The sequence below is a fragment of the Lycium ferocissimum genome, chromosome 3, assembly GCF_029784015.1.
Source record: "Lycium ferocissimum isolate CSIRO_LF1 chromosome 3, AGI_CSIRO_Lferr_CH_V1, whole genome shotgun sequence".
Classification (NCBI taxonomy): domain Eukaryota; kingdom Viridiplantae; phylum Streptophyta; class Magnoliopsida; order Solanales; family Solanaceae; genus Lycium; species Lycium ferocissimum.
This window is the reverse complement of record NC_081344.1, coordinates 4,429,216-4,444,089: the sequence shown is the minus strand read 5'-3', so window position 1 is coordinate 4,444,089 and position 14,874 is coordinate 4,429,216. Positions and strand designations below refer to the sequence as shown.

The window sequence follows — 14,874 nt, the reverse complement described above, 5'->3', positions numbered from 1 at the left end:
CAACACACAAAATCAACCAAATTTCGAAAACGATGAACTTAGGTTTATTTTGGGGTAACGAATAACGTATGCGCTAGAATTGGGCGGAAGTTTAAACAACGTGTCGAATTCTACGGTCGAAATAAATGAATTTGGGGTTTGAATTAGCATGAATTTCGAGGACTGAAAAATATTAGGAAGAGAAATGGACTTTGACGGAGGGAAAATGATCGGTACCGATATGGTTGGGTATATTAACGGGTTCAATGGGTTTTAAGTGGGTTGGCCGTGCGCGTGTGACATTGTAATTGACATGGCAACATTTAATTGGGAGGCTTATACACGTAGGCGGCGCGTGCCAACACGCATAATTCTTTAAATGACCAAATTGGACCGACGGTCAAAGTAGCACGAAAAGGCGGTCTTGAAGGGTTCATACGGTACACGGCTCGGTTGAGGGGTCCAAGTGAAAAATATGGACAAGTTGGAAGGTCTATCTATGACTTTGGCCTAAAGTTTATTACGTATCTGACATATATGATAAGTTTTTGTTTTAAAATAAAGATTCATTTATGAAGTCCTGATTTAGTTTGTGGATATAAAATTAACCACTCTTAACTTTAGGTTAACCAGATCCAGCTTTTGAGATCTGCTACATGAGCCTTACATCAACCTTAACCTTATTAACCGCTTAAATTAATTAATACACTCTTACATCCACCATTAAACATTAATAAATGTGACTCTTGAGATATAAAATACCTAAAGCAGATAGTACAAATACTAAACCACATAGTACAAACTCATAAGGCATGTCTGTTGAACTTAAGTTGAAACTATTTTCAAATATAAAAGAGGAAATAGTTGTCAGCAAAAGACTGATTAGCCCGCTTCTTTAGAGATTCCACATTTAGCTATTTCTTCGCTGCTTGCACAGTATCTTTTTGTTTTTTTATATACATTTTTTTTTAACAAAATATATTGAAATTTGTTCATATGAAGTAACCCTTTTTGTATTTGGTGTAACTACTCTATCCTCCATTTTGTCTTATTCTTCCATTTTAACCACTTTTCTTTCTTGTTTTTGACCTTTTTTTTTTTCATTTTCATATTTTTTCTATATTTAAGGTGTCAAATTAATGTTATTCTGATATGGGTTTTCAATTTCTTGATCTGGGGTTGTGATTTCTTGGTTTTTTTTCAAGCTCCATAGACAAATTTTCTTGTTGGTATCATAAAAATCCATTTCTTGTTTTTTTAACAACCCTGTTCATTTTTAACAAAAGGGTCTTCAATTCTATCATTTTCTTGAATTATTTTTGTTTCATAGTGTGATAAATGCTTAGGATGATAAAGATATGATTTTTGGTGTGAGGTAATGTTGGGAGTTTTGTGTAGTTTTGTTTAGAATGAAATGATTATATGGTTCTTGGCTATATAATGTGATCTGTTTTATGATCTAATTTTGCAACCACAAAAAAATAAAAAATCTCCACCATTTTGATGGTAGGTGATTGCTTTGCATCTTCTTTGATAAATCCTAAGTTTTGGAGCAAAAAAATGGTAGCTTATAGCACATATTAGTTTCTACTTGTTACTGATTTAGAGAATTGAAATGGCAGAGAGAAATGTACATTCTGTTAGGGGATTTTTCGGTCGAAAATCCTTATTTAGTATGTTTTCAATTACTTCAATCTTGTTCATGTTATCTTTGTTATTTGTATTGCGTTCAACTGGTCGGCGTAACTTTCTTTACCTCAATATATTACCTAAGTCCAAGATTCTTGCTTTATCTGATGAAGGTTATTCACAATCCAGTAGTCCAACATTGAAAAAATACAATTTGTTTAAGTGTAGTTCTAGTAAAAAAGTCCTCAAAGTTTTTATGTATGACTTGCCCCCACAATTTCATTTTGAACTATTGGGATGGAAAGCTGAGGGAAAGAGTGTTTGGCCCGATATAAGAAAAATGGTTCCTCATTATCCTGGAGGACTAAACTTGCAACATAGTATAGAGTATTGGTTGACATTGGATCTTTTGTTGTCTGAATTTGCTGATGATTCGAATGGTCGAAGTGCTATAAGAGTACATAATTCAAGTGAAGCTGATGTTATATTCGTTCCTTTCTTTTCATCGGTTTGCTATAACCGGTTTTCAAAGCTTAAGCCAAATCAGAAGAAAAGCACGAACGTCTTGTTACAGGAAAAATTGGTTGCCTTTTTGACAGCGCAAGAGGAATGGAAAAGATCAGGGGGAAAAGACCATATAATTATCGCGCACCATCCAAATAGTCTTTTGGATGCAAGAATGAAACTGTGGCCTGCGATATTTATACTTTCGGATTTTGGAAGGTATCCTCCGACAGTAGCTAATGTTGAAAAAGATGTGATTGCACCTTACAAGCATGTAATCAGGAACTATGACAATGATACTTCTGATTTTTATAGTCGGCCAATTTTGCTCTACTTCCAGGGAGCTATATACAGAAAAGATGTAAGTTACTTCTGTTCATTTGGTCTTCTATTAGTAACTATTTCTCTCTGATTTAAATGGTCATAGTAAGGTAGTACAGCAAAAGAAACAAAATTACTTGAGATGCATTTCTGAATTTCAGATAATATGTTTATGTTGTTAGTGCACAATGTCATTTGCTTATAGAAACTGTAGGAATAGCTGTTAATACTCTAGTAATTTCATCTGCTATATGTTGTGTGCTCCCTCAGTTTTAATTTGTTTGTTTTAGTTTGACTATGCACGAAGTTTAAGAAAGTAAAGAAGACCTTTGAATCTTGTGGTCTTAAACTGAAGATACGTATAAAGTACCAAAATGTCCTTTAATCTTGTGTTCTTAAACATTCCATGTGGGAGTTGAAATTAAAGAGTTGTCAAATCAGGAAAGAGTCGTTCTTTTTGAGACATACTAAAAAAGAAAGTAGGACAAACAAATTGAAATAGAGGGAGTATTTATTTCGAGGGGGAGGGAGGAGTTGGATCAATATAGAATGAGAAGGGCCCTGGGTTGGAGTTGGGTGCTAATGATGGTGTGATGCAAGATAACTTGTGATGGAATGGGTAAAATTGGGTTGTACTTTAGGAATAGAACAAGGCGATATGTCACAGTGACAGTATGAGCAGCACAGAGTTTTCAGGTGAGAATTTGAAGAATCAAATTGGGACTCAGCATTTCTAACCCGCAAAAGCTTTATAGGAGGTACAAGATATATATGGTTTATAAAATACAATCAGGTATTACATTGTGTTTAGGTTTTGTAAATGTGCCTTGCTTGCAAAGATGCTTTTAGTTCGTGCATTTCTAAAGATCAGGCACTTCATTTGTTCAGAGCACTGTGTTAACTGTTAGGCTTACAAAAAGAGTCCATGTCCATGTTGTTGATTAGTGAAATAGCATACTATTACATTGTAGCTATAACAAAACAAATTTAGTGGAATTATTAGGCAGATTAGAATAAGCTTTGAATCTTAGTTCTCGAAAGCGAGGGAATCAGTCTTTCCTTATTGCCTTTTCCTCCCTTTGCTTTGGTTGTGATACTCTAATTAAAGGAGAGGGAAACTTGGTCAATGTGGTCAATGAATTTTCCACTCCTGACTGGGACAGATGTCCTTTGCAAACCCTCTCTAACTTACGGTGAGTTGGTGTGACATGTTGTAAATGTAAATTATTTTAACAAAGCTATATTGTATCTTTTGGCATGTTTTTTCTGTGCTAAGCGTCAATCTGCACTCATGGATTGAACATTGTGAATCTAGTTAGTTTGATATCTTCATGTTGCAAGTTCAAGAATCTGGATTAGATTAGTAGAACGTTACCCGATTTTCTTTTACTATTTATACAAGGATCTACAAGACATACCTCTCAAGTAAACTTGTGATACATAGTATGTGAGATCCTCAATGAGTACCTAAATCCCCATATTCCTTGTGAAAGGAACTTGAATATTGAACTTAAGCAAGATTTGTCAAAGTTTTACCCATTTTGTACTCCCTCCGTCCCAATTTATGTGATGGTGTTTGATCGGGCACGAAGTTTTAAAAAAAAAAAGAAAAGGAAGACTTTTGAAACTTGTGTTCCAAAACAAGTCATTGATATTTGTGTGGCCATAAATCACCTCATAAGGGTAAAATGGGTATTTTATAGTTAAATTGCTACTGAGGTATCATTCTTTTTGGGTCTTACTACAATGGAAATAATGTCATGTAAATTGAGACGGAAGGAGTAACTCTTTTCTTTTCCCGTTTCCAGTTCTTTTATTTCATCGTTCTCCCGTTTCTAAATCTTACGTGCTTTTTGTCCTCAGGGCGGGTCTATTCGACAAGAGTTATTCTATATGCTGAAAGATGAGAAAGATGTTCACTTCTCCTTTGGGAGTATTTTAAAAGGTGGAGTAAAACAAGCAACAGAGGGTATGCACTCATCCAAATTCTGTCTCAACATCGCGGGTGACACTCCCTCATCGAACCGTCTCTTTGATGCTATTGCAAGTCACTGCGTACCGGTCATCATTAGTGATGAAATCGAGCTTCCTTATGAAGATGTTCTCGACTATTCAGAGTTCAGCATATTCGTCCGTACATCAGATGCTCTCAAAGAAAATTTCCTTATAAACTTCATCAGGAGCATCACGCAAGAAGAGTGGACTAGAATGTGGGCAAGGTTAAAAGAGATTGAAAATATGTTTGAGTATCGGTATCCTTCCAAGGACAACGATGCTGTTCAAATGATCTGGCAAACTATCGCTCGTAAAGTTCCAGTTATCAATTTGAAGATGCATAAATATTCGAGATATTCTCGAACCCCTGTTTCGAAGGGAGGGATGAAGTCATTTCCCTTGCCAAAGAATATTTTGTAAGCAACTGAACATTCAGTAGGATTTTGAATATTTTGTCAACAGCAGAATTCTTACATAGTTTTGGAACATAACCAATGGTTGCAAACAATAGTTTATAGAAACATAGAAAAAGAAATTTGTAATTTTTAAGTCTCTGCTTGTTGAATCAGTTAAGAGATCATTGAGCAATTTGTTCATTCATTTATTTTGTTCTGCTTAACTTCATCTATATGAACTTTGCAATATATATATATATATATATATATATATATATATATATATATATATATATATATATATATATATAAGTAATTTTTGACTTATTATACACTTGGTATAATTGTCTATATACACACCCATAAATTCTCGACGGAGGGTGTTTAACTGATTGCCTTTCATATTATGTAGCTATTCACATAGCTAAAACTACGTCTAGATAAAGGAGGGTTGTGGTAGATTAACAATCGATAAAAAGTAGTCTACTTTCTACTATTAGAGATTAGCAATCGATAAAAAGTAGTCTACTTTCTACTATTATCATCAGCCTTCTAAACATAGCAGTCTACTTTATACTATTATCATTAGCCTTCTGAACATTAAACGTCGAAACAAATATAGACGTTTCATATGGTCAAATACTAATTAGTTTTGAACTCATGATTTTAACAGTACAATAAGTTTATTTTTAAGAATCTTAAAGTTCGAATTCGTCAAGTTAAAACCTTGAAATCTTGAATTAGCCTTTGCTGGATGGGATACAACATTGCACATCTTGGGTGCATAGCCAATGTTTTTAAACGGGATCAGATTGACCTTGTTTATTTCGCGATCGGACCACTTTGAAGATAGTACTAAGGTATTATTTCTAAAATGAAATTCTAATTAAGTAAGCTTTCCTTATTAAGATGCTCTAAATTTAGTTATTCAAGAATTTTATGTTTTCTTTTCTTTAGTAAGTAACAATTATAGCGACATAAATAATCAAGGCCCTATGTAAGAGATCTAGGCTTGGCATTGATCATTCACCCGATCCAATGCAAAAACCATTTCCAAGAACATTGAGATTTGAGTCTCATAAATGACTTTCACCTTTAATTTTTTTATTTAAAATTCCTTCGATTTTCTATGAATTTATTAACTTTAGATACGCAATAGTGGCATTTACTGTTTTGTAAAAGAATCAAGACTGTAGAAATGATTGTGCATTGACTATTTTGCGAAGCAAATTGGACTCGACTGGGATTAGAATTTTAAGAAAAAAGTTTGTTTAACAATTGAAAGAAGTAGAATTTAAGTAACTTAAAAGTTTCAACGAGGAATTTGAATTTCTAACTAACATTGTGAGAATGTGTGAGATTAGTAGGTAGTTGAGCGTGTCCCGCTTATCCTTTCGTAGTTGTAGTAGCGCTCTTGTAGTTTCTTGTCATTTGGTTTCCGCTGCTATATGTTGTTTTTTATTCTTCGATTATCTTATTTATCTGTGATATCTACTGCTCCTTTTTTTTCCAGACTGCTTTATCATAGCTTATTCGCTTTCGTTATTCCTTTTTTATACTGCTTTGAATTGCTTGCCCTTATGCCGAGGGTCTATCGGAAATAACCTCTCTACCTCCTCAGACCCCACCTTGTAAGATTTTACTGGGAATGTTGTTGTTGTTTATTGTGAGAGTGCATGTGTATGGTAACTACTTATTGGCAATCGGCCTAATTAAGCTTTAAGATTATCCATAATTAAGTACTATAAATCTGCGATTGAAAGATACATGTTATTAGTTAAATGTTTAATTCTGAACAGTTGTGTTGTCCCACTTTCTTTTTCATTTGTTGGTGCTTGGTTCAATTGGAAGTGAAAGCTGAAAAGGAAAAGGAATGAAAGGTGTATATCGAACACCGACTAACAACCATTATTTTTTGTTGGATAAAAGTGTCTCAACAATGTACAATAGTCTTTGATACATGATACTAATAATTCAAATTCTCTTATCTTAATAATTGGACGTTGAAGGCTAAAAAGGTGGATTAGACACTTCTATTTTGGTGGAGCGCATGGCTGGTGAAATTTTTGTTCCTATTCAGTGTTTGCATCAAATGAAATGAATCCAAGACATATATGTACAAACTTTGAATGCAAATAAATACTTTCTAGTATAGAATTTATCTACTTCTTACAATTTATTCAAATTTGATTTGAGTGCATACACCTTGACCTATTTTCGATACAATGTGTTACCTAAGGACGAAAATATACATTTCAAAAAATTCACGTGAATTACTTTATAGTTACTAAATCTTTATTTTTTTGCAATTTAAACTTCTGATTGTGATAAGCAAACCTAAATTTGCAACTTTGATTAATATCAATTGACTGCTAACTATTGGTTTGTTAATCACACCGACAATGAAATATTTTGTCATTAATTTAATTATTATGGTCCATTCTTGAAGCAACCTTGACAAAGTCTACGTTAATAGCCGCAGTCACCTTTGTAGGGGGAATAATTATATCGAGAAAGTCATTTATTAGTTAGAAGGACGTAAGTGTGATATGAGATGGAAAAAAAATGGAAGTTACAGCCAATTAGTATCCCGGTTTTTTCATAAAGGGAGTCGAGATTTTATCTAAGAATAATATTCGAAAACATATGAAACGTAGAGTTATAAACTTAAACTCGAGGGAGGATCCTAGTTAGCTAAAAATAGAAAATAGAAAATAGAAAATAGAAAATTTAAAACATCTAACTTATATAAAATGCCATAATTGAGTTTCAAAAGTTTTATACACACACAAATATTATGATATATTTAACTTCATAAGATTTAAAAATCTTCATTTCTTTTTCAAATTCTGTGATTTATCAAATTACACTATACAAATTGAAACGGATGGAGTAATTATAAAAAGGTCCTATAGATATACTTATTACATGGTAAAGTTAAAAAAATCTTCATTTTTTTCAAACTTTATGTCCAATTAAATTTTGTCATATAAATTGAAATGAAAGGGGGTAATTAAGTTTAGGCCTTGTGGTACAACATCCTACTAGCCCAAGGAAGACCTCAGCTTTGTGTTGCAACTCCACAATTTCAAAAATTCAAAAATTGCTTTCAAAACAAATCAGAAACACATGCAAGAAGAAGAAAAAGAAAAGAGAAAATATAAAGTGCCAAAGGCAAAGTGGCTATTTAAAGTGGGCCAAAGCTAGATGTGTTTAGCCAAAAAAATCCCATGAGGCCTGACTCATAAAGGGAAAGCTGACAGCCCATTACACCAGATTGACTTGTTAAGATTTTACTCCTATTTTGATTGATGAAAAAATATCAGACAAATATTGGAGCTTATTATAAAAAGAAGATAAAACAAAGGCAAACATAATAAAAACTTTAGACAAAGTTTTCTATAAAACTGGAGTTCAAATTTAATTTTACCATAAATTTGAGGTCCTTTGCACCAGTTGATAAGTTGAAGGTTTGAGTCACATGAAGAATAAGCGTGAACATTGTTAAATTGAAGATTATTTTACGTGATTAAAGTACAAAATGAAAAAAATTGAAAGGAGTGGGGGAAATGGGGTTTAGGGCCCTTGCTTTTTGTGGCAAAAGTATAAAAATTGTACATATGGTTCTCTATGCATTGCTTTATGTTGTTCAAACTTGTAAAAATGTCGTCAGATGCGTGTCGATCCTTAAAAGTAACACATTTTTTGAATATTTGACCGGACTGACAAGCCTTGCTTGGAATTGAAGGAAATGAAAGGGAAATAAGTTGAAGGAAATTGACAGGCTCTTTGGTTGAAGAGGAACTTAATAGTGAAAATTGAAAGTGAGCCTAATTGGAAATACATCTTTAGTAGTATTTCTTTTTAATTCTTTTATGCAAAACAAATACTCCTAAGTCCTAACTGAGGATAATTTCCACTCATCCTTCATTTTCTTTTCCTTTCCATTTCTTTTACAAATTACCAAACAGTAAATATGCCTAGCTTAAAGTCTAATGCTAGAATCTTTCTTTTTCTTTTCTATGCTGATTTGGCAATCTCTTTGGTCTTGAAAAGCCAAAGGTATAATATATAAAAACATGCTTTATTATACCCCAAAGCAAGAGCAACAGCAGAGGACAATTTTGTTGGACCAATTTGAATGTTACTATTTTATATGCTACAAACAAATTTAATTACTTCTACAGAAGCAACTGCATAGGAATTAGTTTGTTTCTTGAAATTAAAATCTAAAGCCATGAAGATTTAATAGAAAATGTTATGAGTTATATAAATTTGTATTTATAGCGGGTATCTACTCCCTCCTTCCCATTTTAATTATCGTTTTAACACTTTTATCTCTCATTAAAAAAATAATAATTGCAAGGTATAATTTACTAAATTAATTTTATTAAATAAAAGTAGATTGGTTCTTCCTCAATAAGGTCTTATTGCATACTCTTTAATATTAAAAGAATAGTTGCAATAATCATCCGTTTTAGTCTTGAATTCATACAATGACAATTATTATGGGATCTTTTAAAACTAAAGTAACTGTTATTTTGCGATGGAGAAAATGCTCCTAGTAGTAACTTAATTCTACGTGTACTCAAGTTACTACACACAAAAAGAAGTTTCTTCAATCAAATTGACCAAAAGAAAGTGACAAATGTAGTGGGGTCTCTCTGCACACCTATTTATTCTACTAGTGTTTATGAACTGTCACTTCTTTGCAGCTTTAGTGTGTCAGTGAAGATTCAGATTTTTCTCTCTTCATAAAGACTACAAATAGTACCCTTCATTTACTTGTAATTATTCAATATTCCAAAAATAAATTTTTATTTTTATTTATTATTATTAGCATATTAAGAAAGTTTTTATTTTTTTTATTTTATCCATCTAATAAATTACTCACTTTAAATTATTTTTTAAAGTCAATAAAAAATATCCATCAATTAATATAGGTATATTAGTATATTATGTACTTCATTTATTATTTTTTAAATAGCGTGAAAAGTTAAAAGTGAACAAATAAAAGTAAATTATCTATTTTATATTACTGTACTCTTGAAAAATATTAAAAAATAAACATAATCATTTAGTCTCTTGACCAATTGTTTGAAGAAGAACAGTTGGTGAAGTTTGTCTCTGAAGTTATCTGTAAAAACAAAAGAGCATTTGGTGTTTTACTTCATTTGGAGGTCTCCATGTTTTTTTCCTTCCTTCTGTTTACTTGAAGTTCCTCCAACTTCGTTTGCAAAACAGGTACTTTCCAAGACTACAAGATTTTCATGTTTATTATTGCATTCTTTTTTAAATGCAGAGATGTCTGCATTATTACTTCATGAAGCTTTTTTTCTAACCAATAACAGCTACGGTGGAGCAGTAAATACTTTTTCAGCCTTAACTAGAGGCTTCGGGTTAGGAGTGCTTTACCCCTATGTGGGACTTTCCGGCGCAAATCCGTAGCTTTTTGCTGATTATGCTATTAATAGTCTTTTCTTGGATTGTATTTGGTGGGGGGTGGGGTGGGGGGGGGGGAGAGGGGCTCTTGTTGCTTGTATAGTTTTTTTTTTCTCCAAATATCTGAGCTGAAGACATAAAATTATGAATTTTATCTTATTGAGTTTAAATGTTAGACTTTTCTTTATTTTTATTTAAATTCTATCTATGCAGAGTGCTGACTAAATTTGAGCTAAAATAGTGAGAAGCTTCCTAATTTCTGATGCAAAATACTCAGTTCTTTTAGTGATCAAAGAGTTATAGATTTCAGTGATGGAAAAAGACTTTGGACTTAAAGTTCTTCTAGTTGTGCAATTTGTATTGCTCTCAATCAGCTTATCACATCAACTCCAATCTTCACAAGCAAAGACTCTATTGAGGATTCAAGATCTTCTGAACTATCCAAATGCTCTGAGTAGTTGGAAAAATGACACTGATTTCTGTAACACTGAGCCAAGTTCAACTGTTACTGTTATCTGCTATGAGGAAAGCATAACTCAGCTTCATATAATAGGGGAAAATGGGGCTTCAAAGTTACCAAAAAACTTCTCGATCGATTCGTTTGTCACTACTATTGTTAAGCTTCCAAGTTTGAAAGTTCTAAGATTAGTTTCTCTTGGTTTATGGGGGCCATTGCCTAATAAACTTTCTAGACTTTCATCATTGGAGATACTAGACCTTAGTTCAAATTTCTTTCATAGTAAGATACCTCAAGAAATTTCATCGTTAACGAGCCTCCAAACTTTAATCCTAGATGGAAATAAGTTCACTGGAAGACTTCCAAATGGACTTGGTTCACTTGTTGTTTTGGCGGTTTTGAGTGTGAAGAACAATTCTTTACAAGGACATTTACCCGATACGTTGGGAGAATTGCATAATCTTCGCGTACTTGTACTTTCGAGGAATAATTTTACTGGTGATGTGCCGGACTTTAGTAATCTAGAAAACCTTCAAGTACTAGACTTGGAAGATAATTCTCTTGGACCGAAATTTCCACAAGTTAGCAGCAAAATTGGAAGCATTATACTAAGGAAAAATAAGTTCACTGCAGGAATTCCGGAGAAAGCTCAATCCTTTCATCACCTTGAACATATGGATATTTCTTCAAACAGATTTATGGGTCCGTTTCCTCCGTATTTGCTGTCCTTGCCATCGATCACTTATCTTAACGTTGCTGAAAACAAGTTAACGGGGATGCTTTTTGAAGATAATCAATGCAATGCCGGATTAGATTTTGTGGATTTATCGACTAATCTATTGAGTGGAAAATTACCTAATTGCCTTTTTTCTGGTTCTAAGCAAAGGATCGTGCGTTTCTCTAACAACTGTTTAGCAACAACTGGAGACAGAACTCAACATCCATTTTCTTTCTGTCAGAATGAGGCGTTGGCTGTTGGTATCTTACCTCTTCATCATAAACATAAAGTGGTTCTTGCTTTGATTATTTGTGGTAGCATTATTGGTGGAATCGTTCTAGTTTGCGCGACTATTATAGTAGTCAGAAAGTTTCTTGCAAAGATAGCTGCACGGAAGAAAACAACAAGATCAATAGTAGAAAATGCATCATCTACCTATACATCAGAATTATTCACAGCTGCAAGTAAGATTCCTCTCTTTCTGTATCCTGTGTCACAATAGGAAAGCGAATAAAGCCTAAATATATGAAGTTTCCTTTGATTCCTAACTGCCAACTAATTTTTGACCTCGGATTTTTTCTCCATGTAGAAGGATATGTTACTCGAGCAACAAAGATGGGATCACTTAGCCTTCCATCTTATCGGACCTTTTCACCGCAAGAGCTTAAGGTGGCAACAAACAACTTTGATGCAGCAACTTTTATAGGCAACAATTCTGACGACCAGGTGAATTTCAAGAATCACCATGTACCTTACTTATGTACCTTAACTTTCTTTCTTAATGTCATATTGAGATCCTTAAATGTTTTCTTGGGAATGTTTCATAGTATTATCGTCCTTCATTGTTTTGACACCAACAAATGAGTCAGAATCTTGTAGCCTATCACACAAATCTTGGTTGTTATACTGAAATGTTGTTATAAAGGATGACTGTATATGACTAAATTAATGAAGTATGAAAGGACAAAGGCTCATAAACTTGCTGTTTTTTTTTTTTGGGATTCAGATATACAGAGGTCAGCTGAAAGATGGTTCATACATTGCCATTAGATGCCTGAAAACGAAACGAAACACCAGTAGTCAAAATTTTATGCATCATATAGAATTGATGCCAAAACTTAGACATCATCATCTGGTCAGCACTCTTGGACACTGCTTTGAGTGTTATTTGGATGATTCGAGCGTTAGCAGAATATTTCTCGTCTTTGAATATGTACCAAATGGGACATTAAGGAGCTGGATCTCTGGTAATTATTTAATAAGCATATATACTATATGAAAATAATGTGCTTAGCTGATCAATATAAGGAATTTGATGTTCTCTTTTACGTGCTATCCCTTTTGCAGATAAACATGCTAAACGAAGGCTAACGTGGACACAACGTGTAGCAGCTGCTATAGGAGTAGCAAGGGGAATACAGTTTTTGCATACTGGAATTGTACCTGGTATATTTTCAAATAATTTGAAGATAACAGATATATTGTTGGATCAGGACCTTGTTGCCAAAATTTGCAGCTATAATTTGCCTATTCTGGCTGAGAATGTAAAGGTGGGATAATGTACTTCATAAAGTTGGATATTTCAGTAATCTGTGACTCCGCAAAAAAAAAAAAAAAAAAAAAAAAAAAGTTTGTCCGGCAAAATTGGCTGACACTGTTATCTGTGCAAATTTGCAGGAAAACTTTCAAAATTTATCTAGTGGTTCTAAGGAGCTGAAGAGTGCAAGGTATGCATAACTAGTCCATAGTAGCTTGTTAAGTTATATCTTCAAAAGAGAAGTACTTATCAAATATAAGCTGTTTATGTTGCTCTATATTTTGCTAACATATGATTAACTAACATATTAGCTCTATATTTTTGCTAATCCACTTATCTGTTCCACTTTGAGAATACACATAGCTCAATCTATATCTCTGCTGCTAATTGACAGGGCTAATTATGAAGAGAAGGTGGATGTATTTGACTTTGGAGTGATATTATTGGAGATAATTAGTGGGAGGCAGATAAATACCAAGAATGAAGTGAGAGTTACACAAAATCAGGTATGACTTCCTTTTCACTCTTCTTCATTCAAAAACTTTATCTTGAGCTACGAAAGAATCAAACTAGGAAAGATTCTCTTGATAAATTTTAGAAATTTGCATCTTATTCTTTTCCTTTTTGGTGCCAAACAACCATAACTAGAATGATGTGGCTTGATACCCTTATAATAGGAACCTTCACATAGTTCGTTCACTCTTGCACCCAAGGTTGTATTTCAGGTCAATGAAATCAGTAACAATACATTGGAAATTCTGCCGCAGACAAAAGCCTGATATCTAAGTAGAGAAGGATAGTTGGGTCTGGGCATTATCCACTGAGTTTCAAACTGTGCACCACATGGAGGATTCTTCGGATATAATAAGAATCATCAGAAACCAAGGTTCTAATCCCCAAAATGTTCGGTGATTTCCTCACGTCAACCTGACCAATGCTTGTAAGAAGTAGCAATTACCCAATAGAATAATCAAGGTGCATGCAAGCTCGCTCGGAAAGGCCCGAAGTCCCAACACAACTTCGACAACAACAGTGTATCAACTATATGAATCCTCACTGACTCTTTTACTCTTCTTACCATGTGCAGTTGCAAGAGAGCATAATGGCTAATGCAGTGTCAAGAAAGAATGTGATTGATCCGGCAATTAGAGATTCATGCTCAGACGAATCATTGAAGACAATGATAGAGATTTGCTGCAGGTGTTTGGTACAAGATACAGAAGATAGGCCCTCAGTTGAAGATGTAATATGGAATTTGCAGTTTGCTGCTCAAGTCGAGGATACATGGAGAAGGGACTCCTCAAGTAGTGATGCCTCTCCAATTTCCCATCTCTACAACCTTAAACCCAACTTGTCACGCAATAGCAATAGCCTGCCTGTGTGAGTTTGCTCACATTCCCGGTCCAATGACGCATAAAGGAGGGTTATAGTAGGCCAGCTAGCGTAAAACTTGTCAATTCATGATAATGACGTGAATTGAGCTTAAATGGAAAAGATTCATACAACCGACTTTGTTTGAAGGTAGTGAATTCACCTGCTGCTAAAAGCATACAACAGCCTGTCGCTGCCTGCTCTCGAAGATCTCTAAGCCATGAAAAAGTGAAAAGGAATAATTTTCTGTATAGATAAACTTGACAATACTTTAAGTTTTCATAGAGTTTCAATCAAGTTTTTGAACTAGTTTCGAACTCATATTCGCCATTGAATTATCGAAATGGCTCAACAACCCTTAAATCCGTATACGTTGGACAGGAATGGAAGGCTGTGATACTATTTCCAACATGGATTTAAGTTATATACCGTGTAAAGACTTTTTATATCGTCAGTGTCTAACCTTTGATAGCAAATTGCATACAATATGTGTATTACTTAAATATTTGCACCGTTACACAATCAG

At 33.7% G+C, this 14,874-nt stretch overlaps 2 protein-coding genes across 3 annotated transcripts; both read left to right on the top strand.

The window, feature by feature from the left end:
* The first annotated feature begins 872 nt into the window (after positions 1-872).
* Positions 873-5,030, top strand: LOC132049366 (probable arabinosyltransferase ARAD1). The gene is made up of 2 exons (XM_059440127.1): positions 873-2,473; positions 4,297-5,030. The coding sequence occupies exons 1-2, from the start codon at positions 1,595-1,597 to the stop codon at positions 4,846-4,848; spliced, it is 1,431 nt and encodes a 476-aa protein (XP_059296110.1). The 5' UTR covers positions 873-1,594; the 3' UTR covers positions 4,849-5,030.
* A 4,877-nt stretch (positions 5,031-9,907) lies between these two features.
* On the top strand, positions 9,908-14,834 carry LOC132049364 (probable inactive leucine-rich repeat receptor-like protein kinase At3g03770). 2 transcript variants are annotated; one of them, XM_059440124.1, is made up of 8 exons: positions 9,908-10,067; positions 10,479-11,904; positions 12,033-12,166; positions 12,447-12,687; positions 12,788-12,990; positions 13,118-13,167; positions 13,372-13,483; positions 14,065-14,834. In XM_059440124.1, the coding sequence occupies exons 2-8, from the start codon at positions 10,578-10,580 to the stop codon at positions 14,359-14,361; spliced, it is 2,364 nt and encodes a 787-aa protein (XP_059296107.1). In that variant the 5' UTR covers positions 9,908-10,067; positions 10,479-10,577; the 3' UTR covers positions 14,362-14,834. The 2 variants fall into 2 exon arrangements, with proteins under 2 accessions (XP_059296107.1, XP_059296106.1); XM_059440123.1 differs by having other exon boundaries at positions 12,030-12,166.
* The last annotated feature ends 40 nt before the right edge of the window (positions 14,835-14,874 follow it).

What these genes read in the sequence shown, in the direction of transcription:
- LOC132049366 (XM_059440127.1), top strand. Translation starts at nt 1,595, where the DNA reads ATGGCAGAGAGAAATGTACATTCTGTTAGGGGATTTTTCGGTCGAAAA. An exon ending in GAGCTATATACAGAAAAGAT is followed by an intron (nt 2,474 to 4,296) that starts GTAAGTTACTTC and finishes TTTTGTCCTCAG; the next exon opens with GGCGGGTCTATTCGACAAGA.
- LOC132049364 (XM_059440123.1), top strand. Translation starts at nt 10,578, where the DNA reads ATGGAAAAAGACTTTGGACTTAAAGTTCTTCTAGTTGTGCAATTTGTA. An exon ending in AGAATTATTCACAGCTGCAA is followed by an intron (nt 11,905 to 12,029) that starts GTAAGATTCCTC and finishes TTCTCCATGTAG; the next exon opens with AAGGATATGTTACTCGAGCA. An exon ending in ATTAAGGAGCTGGATCTCTG is followed by an intron (nt 12,688 to 12,787) that starts GTAATTATTTAA and finishes TCCCTTTTGCAG; the next exon opens with ATAAACATGCTAAACGAAGG.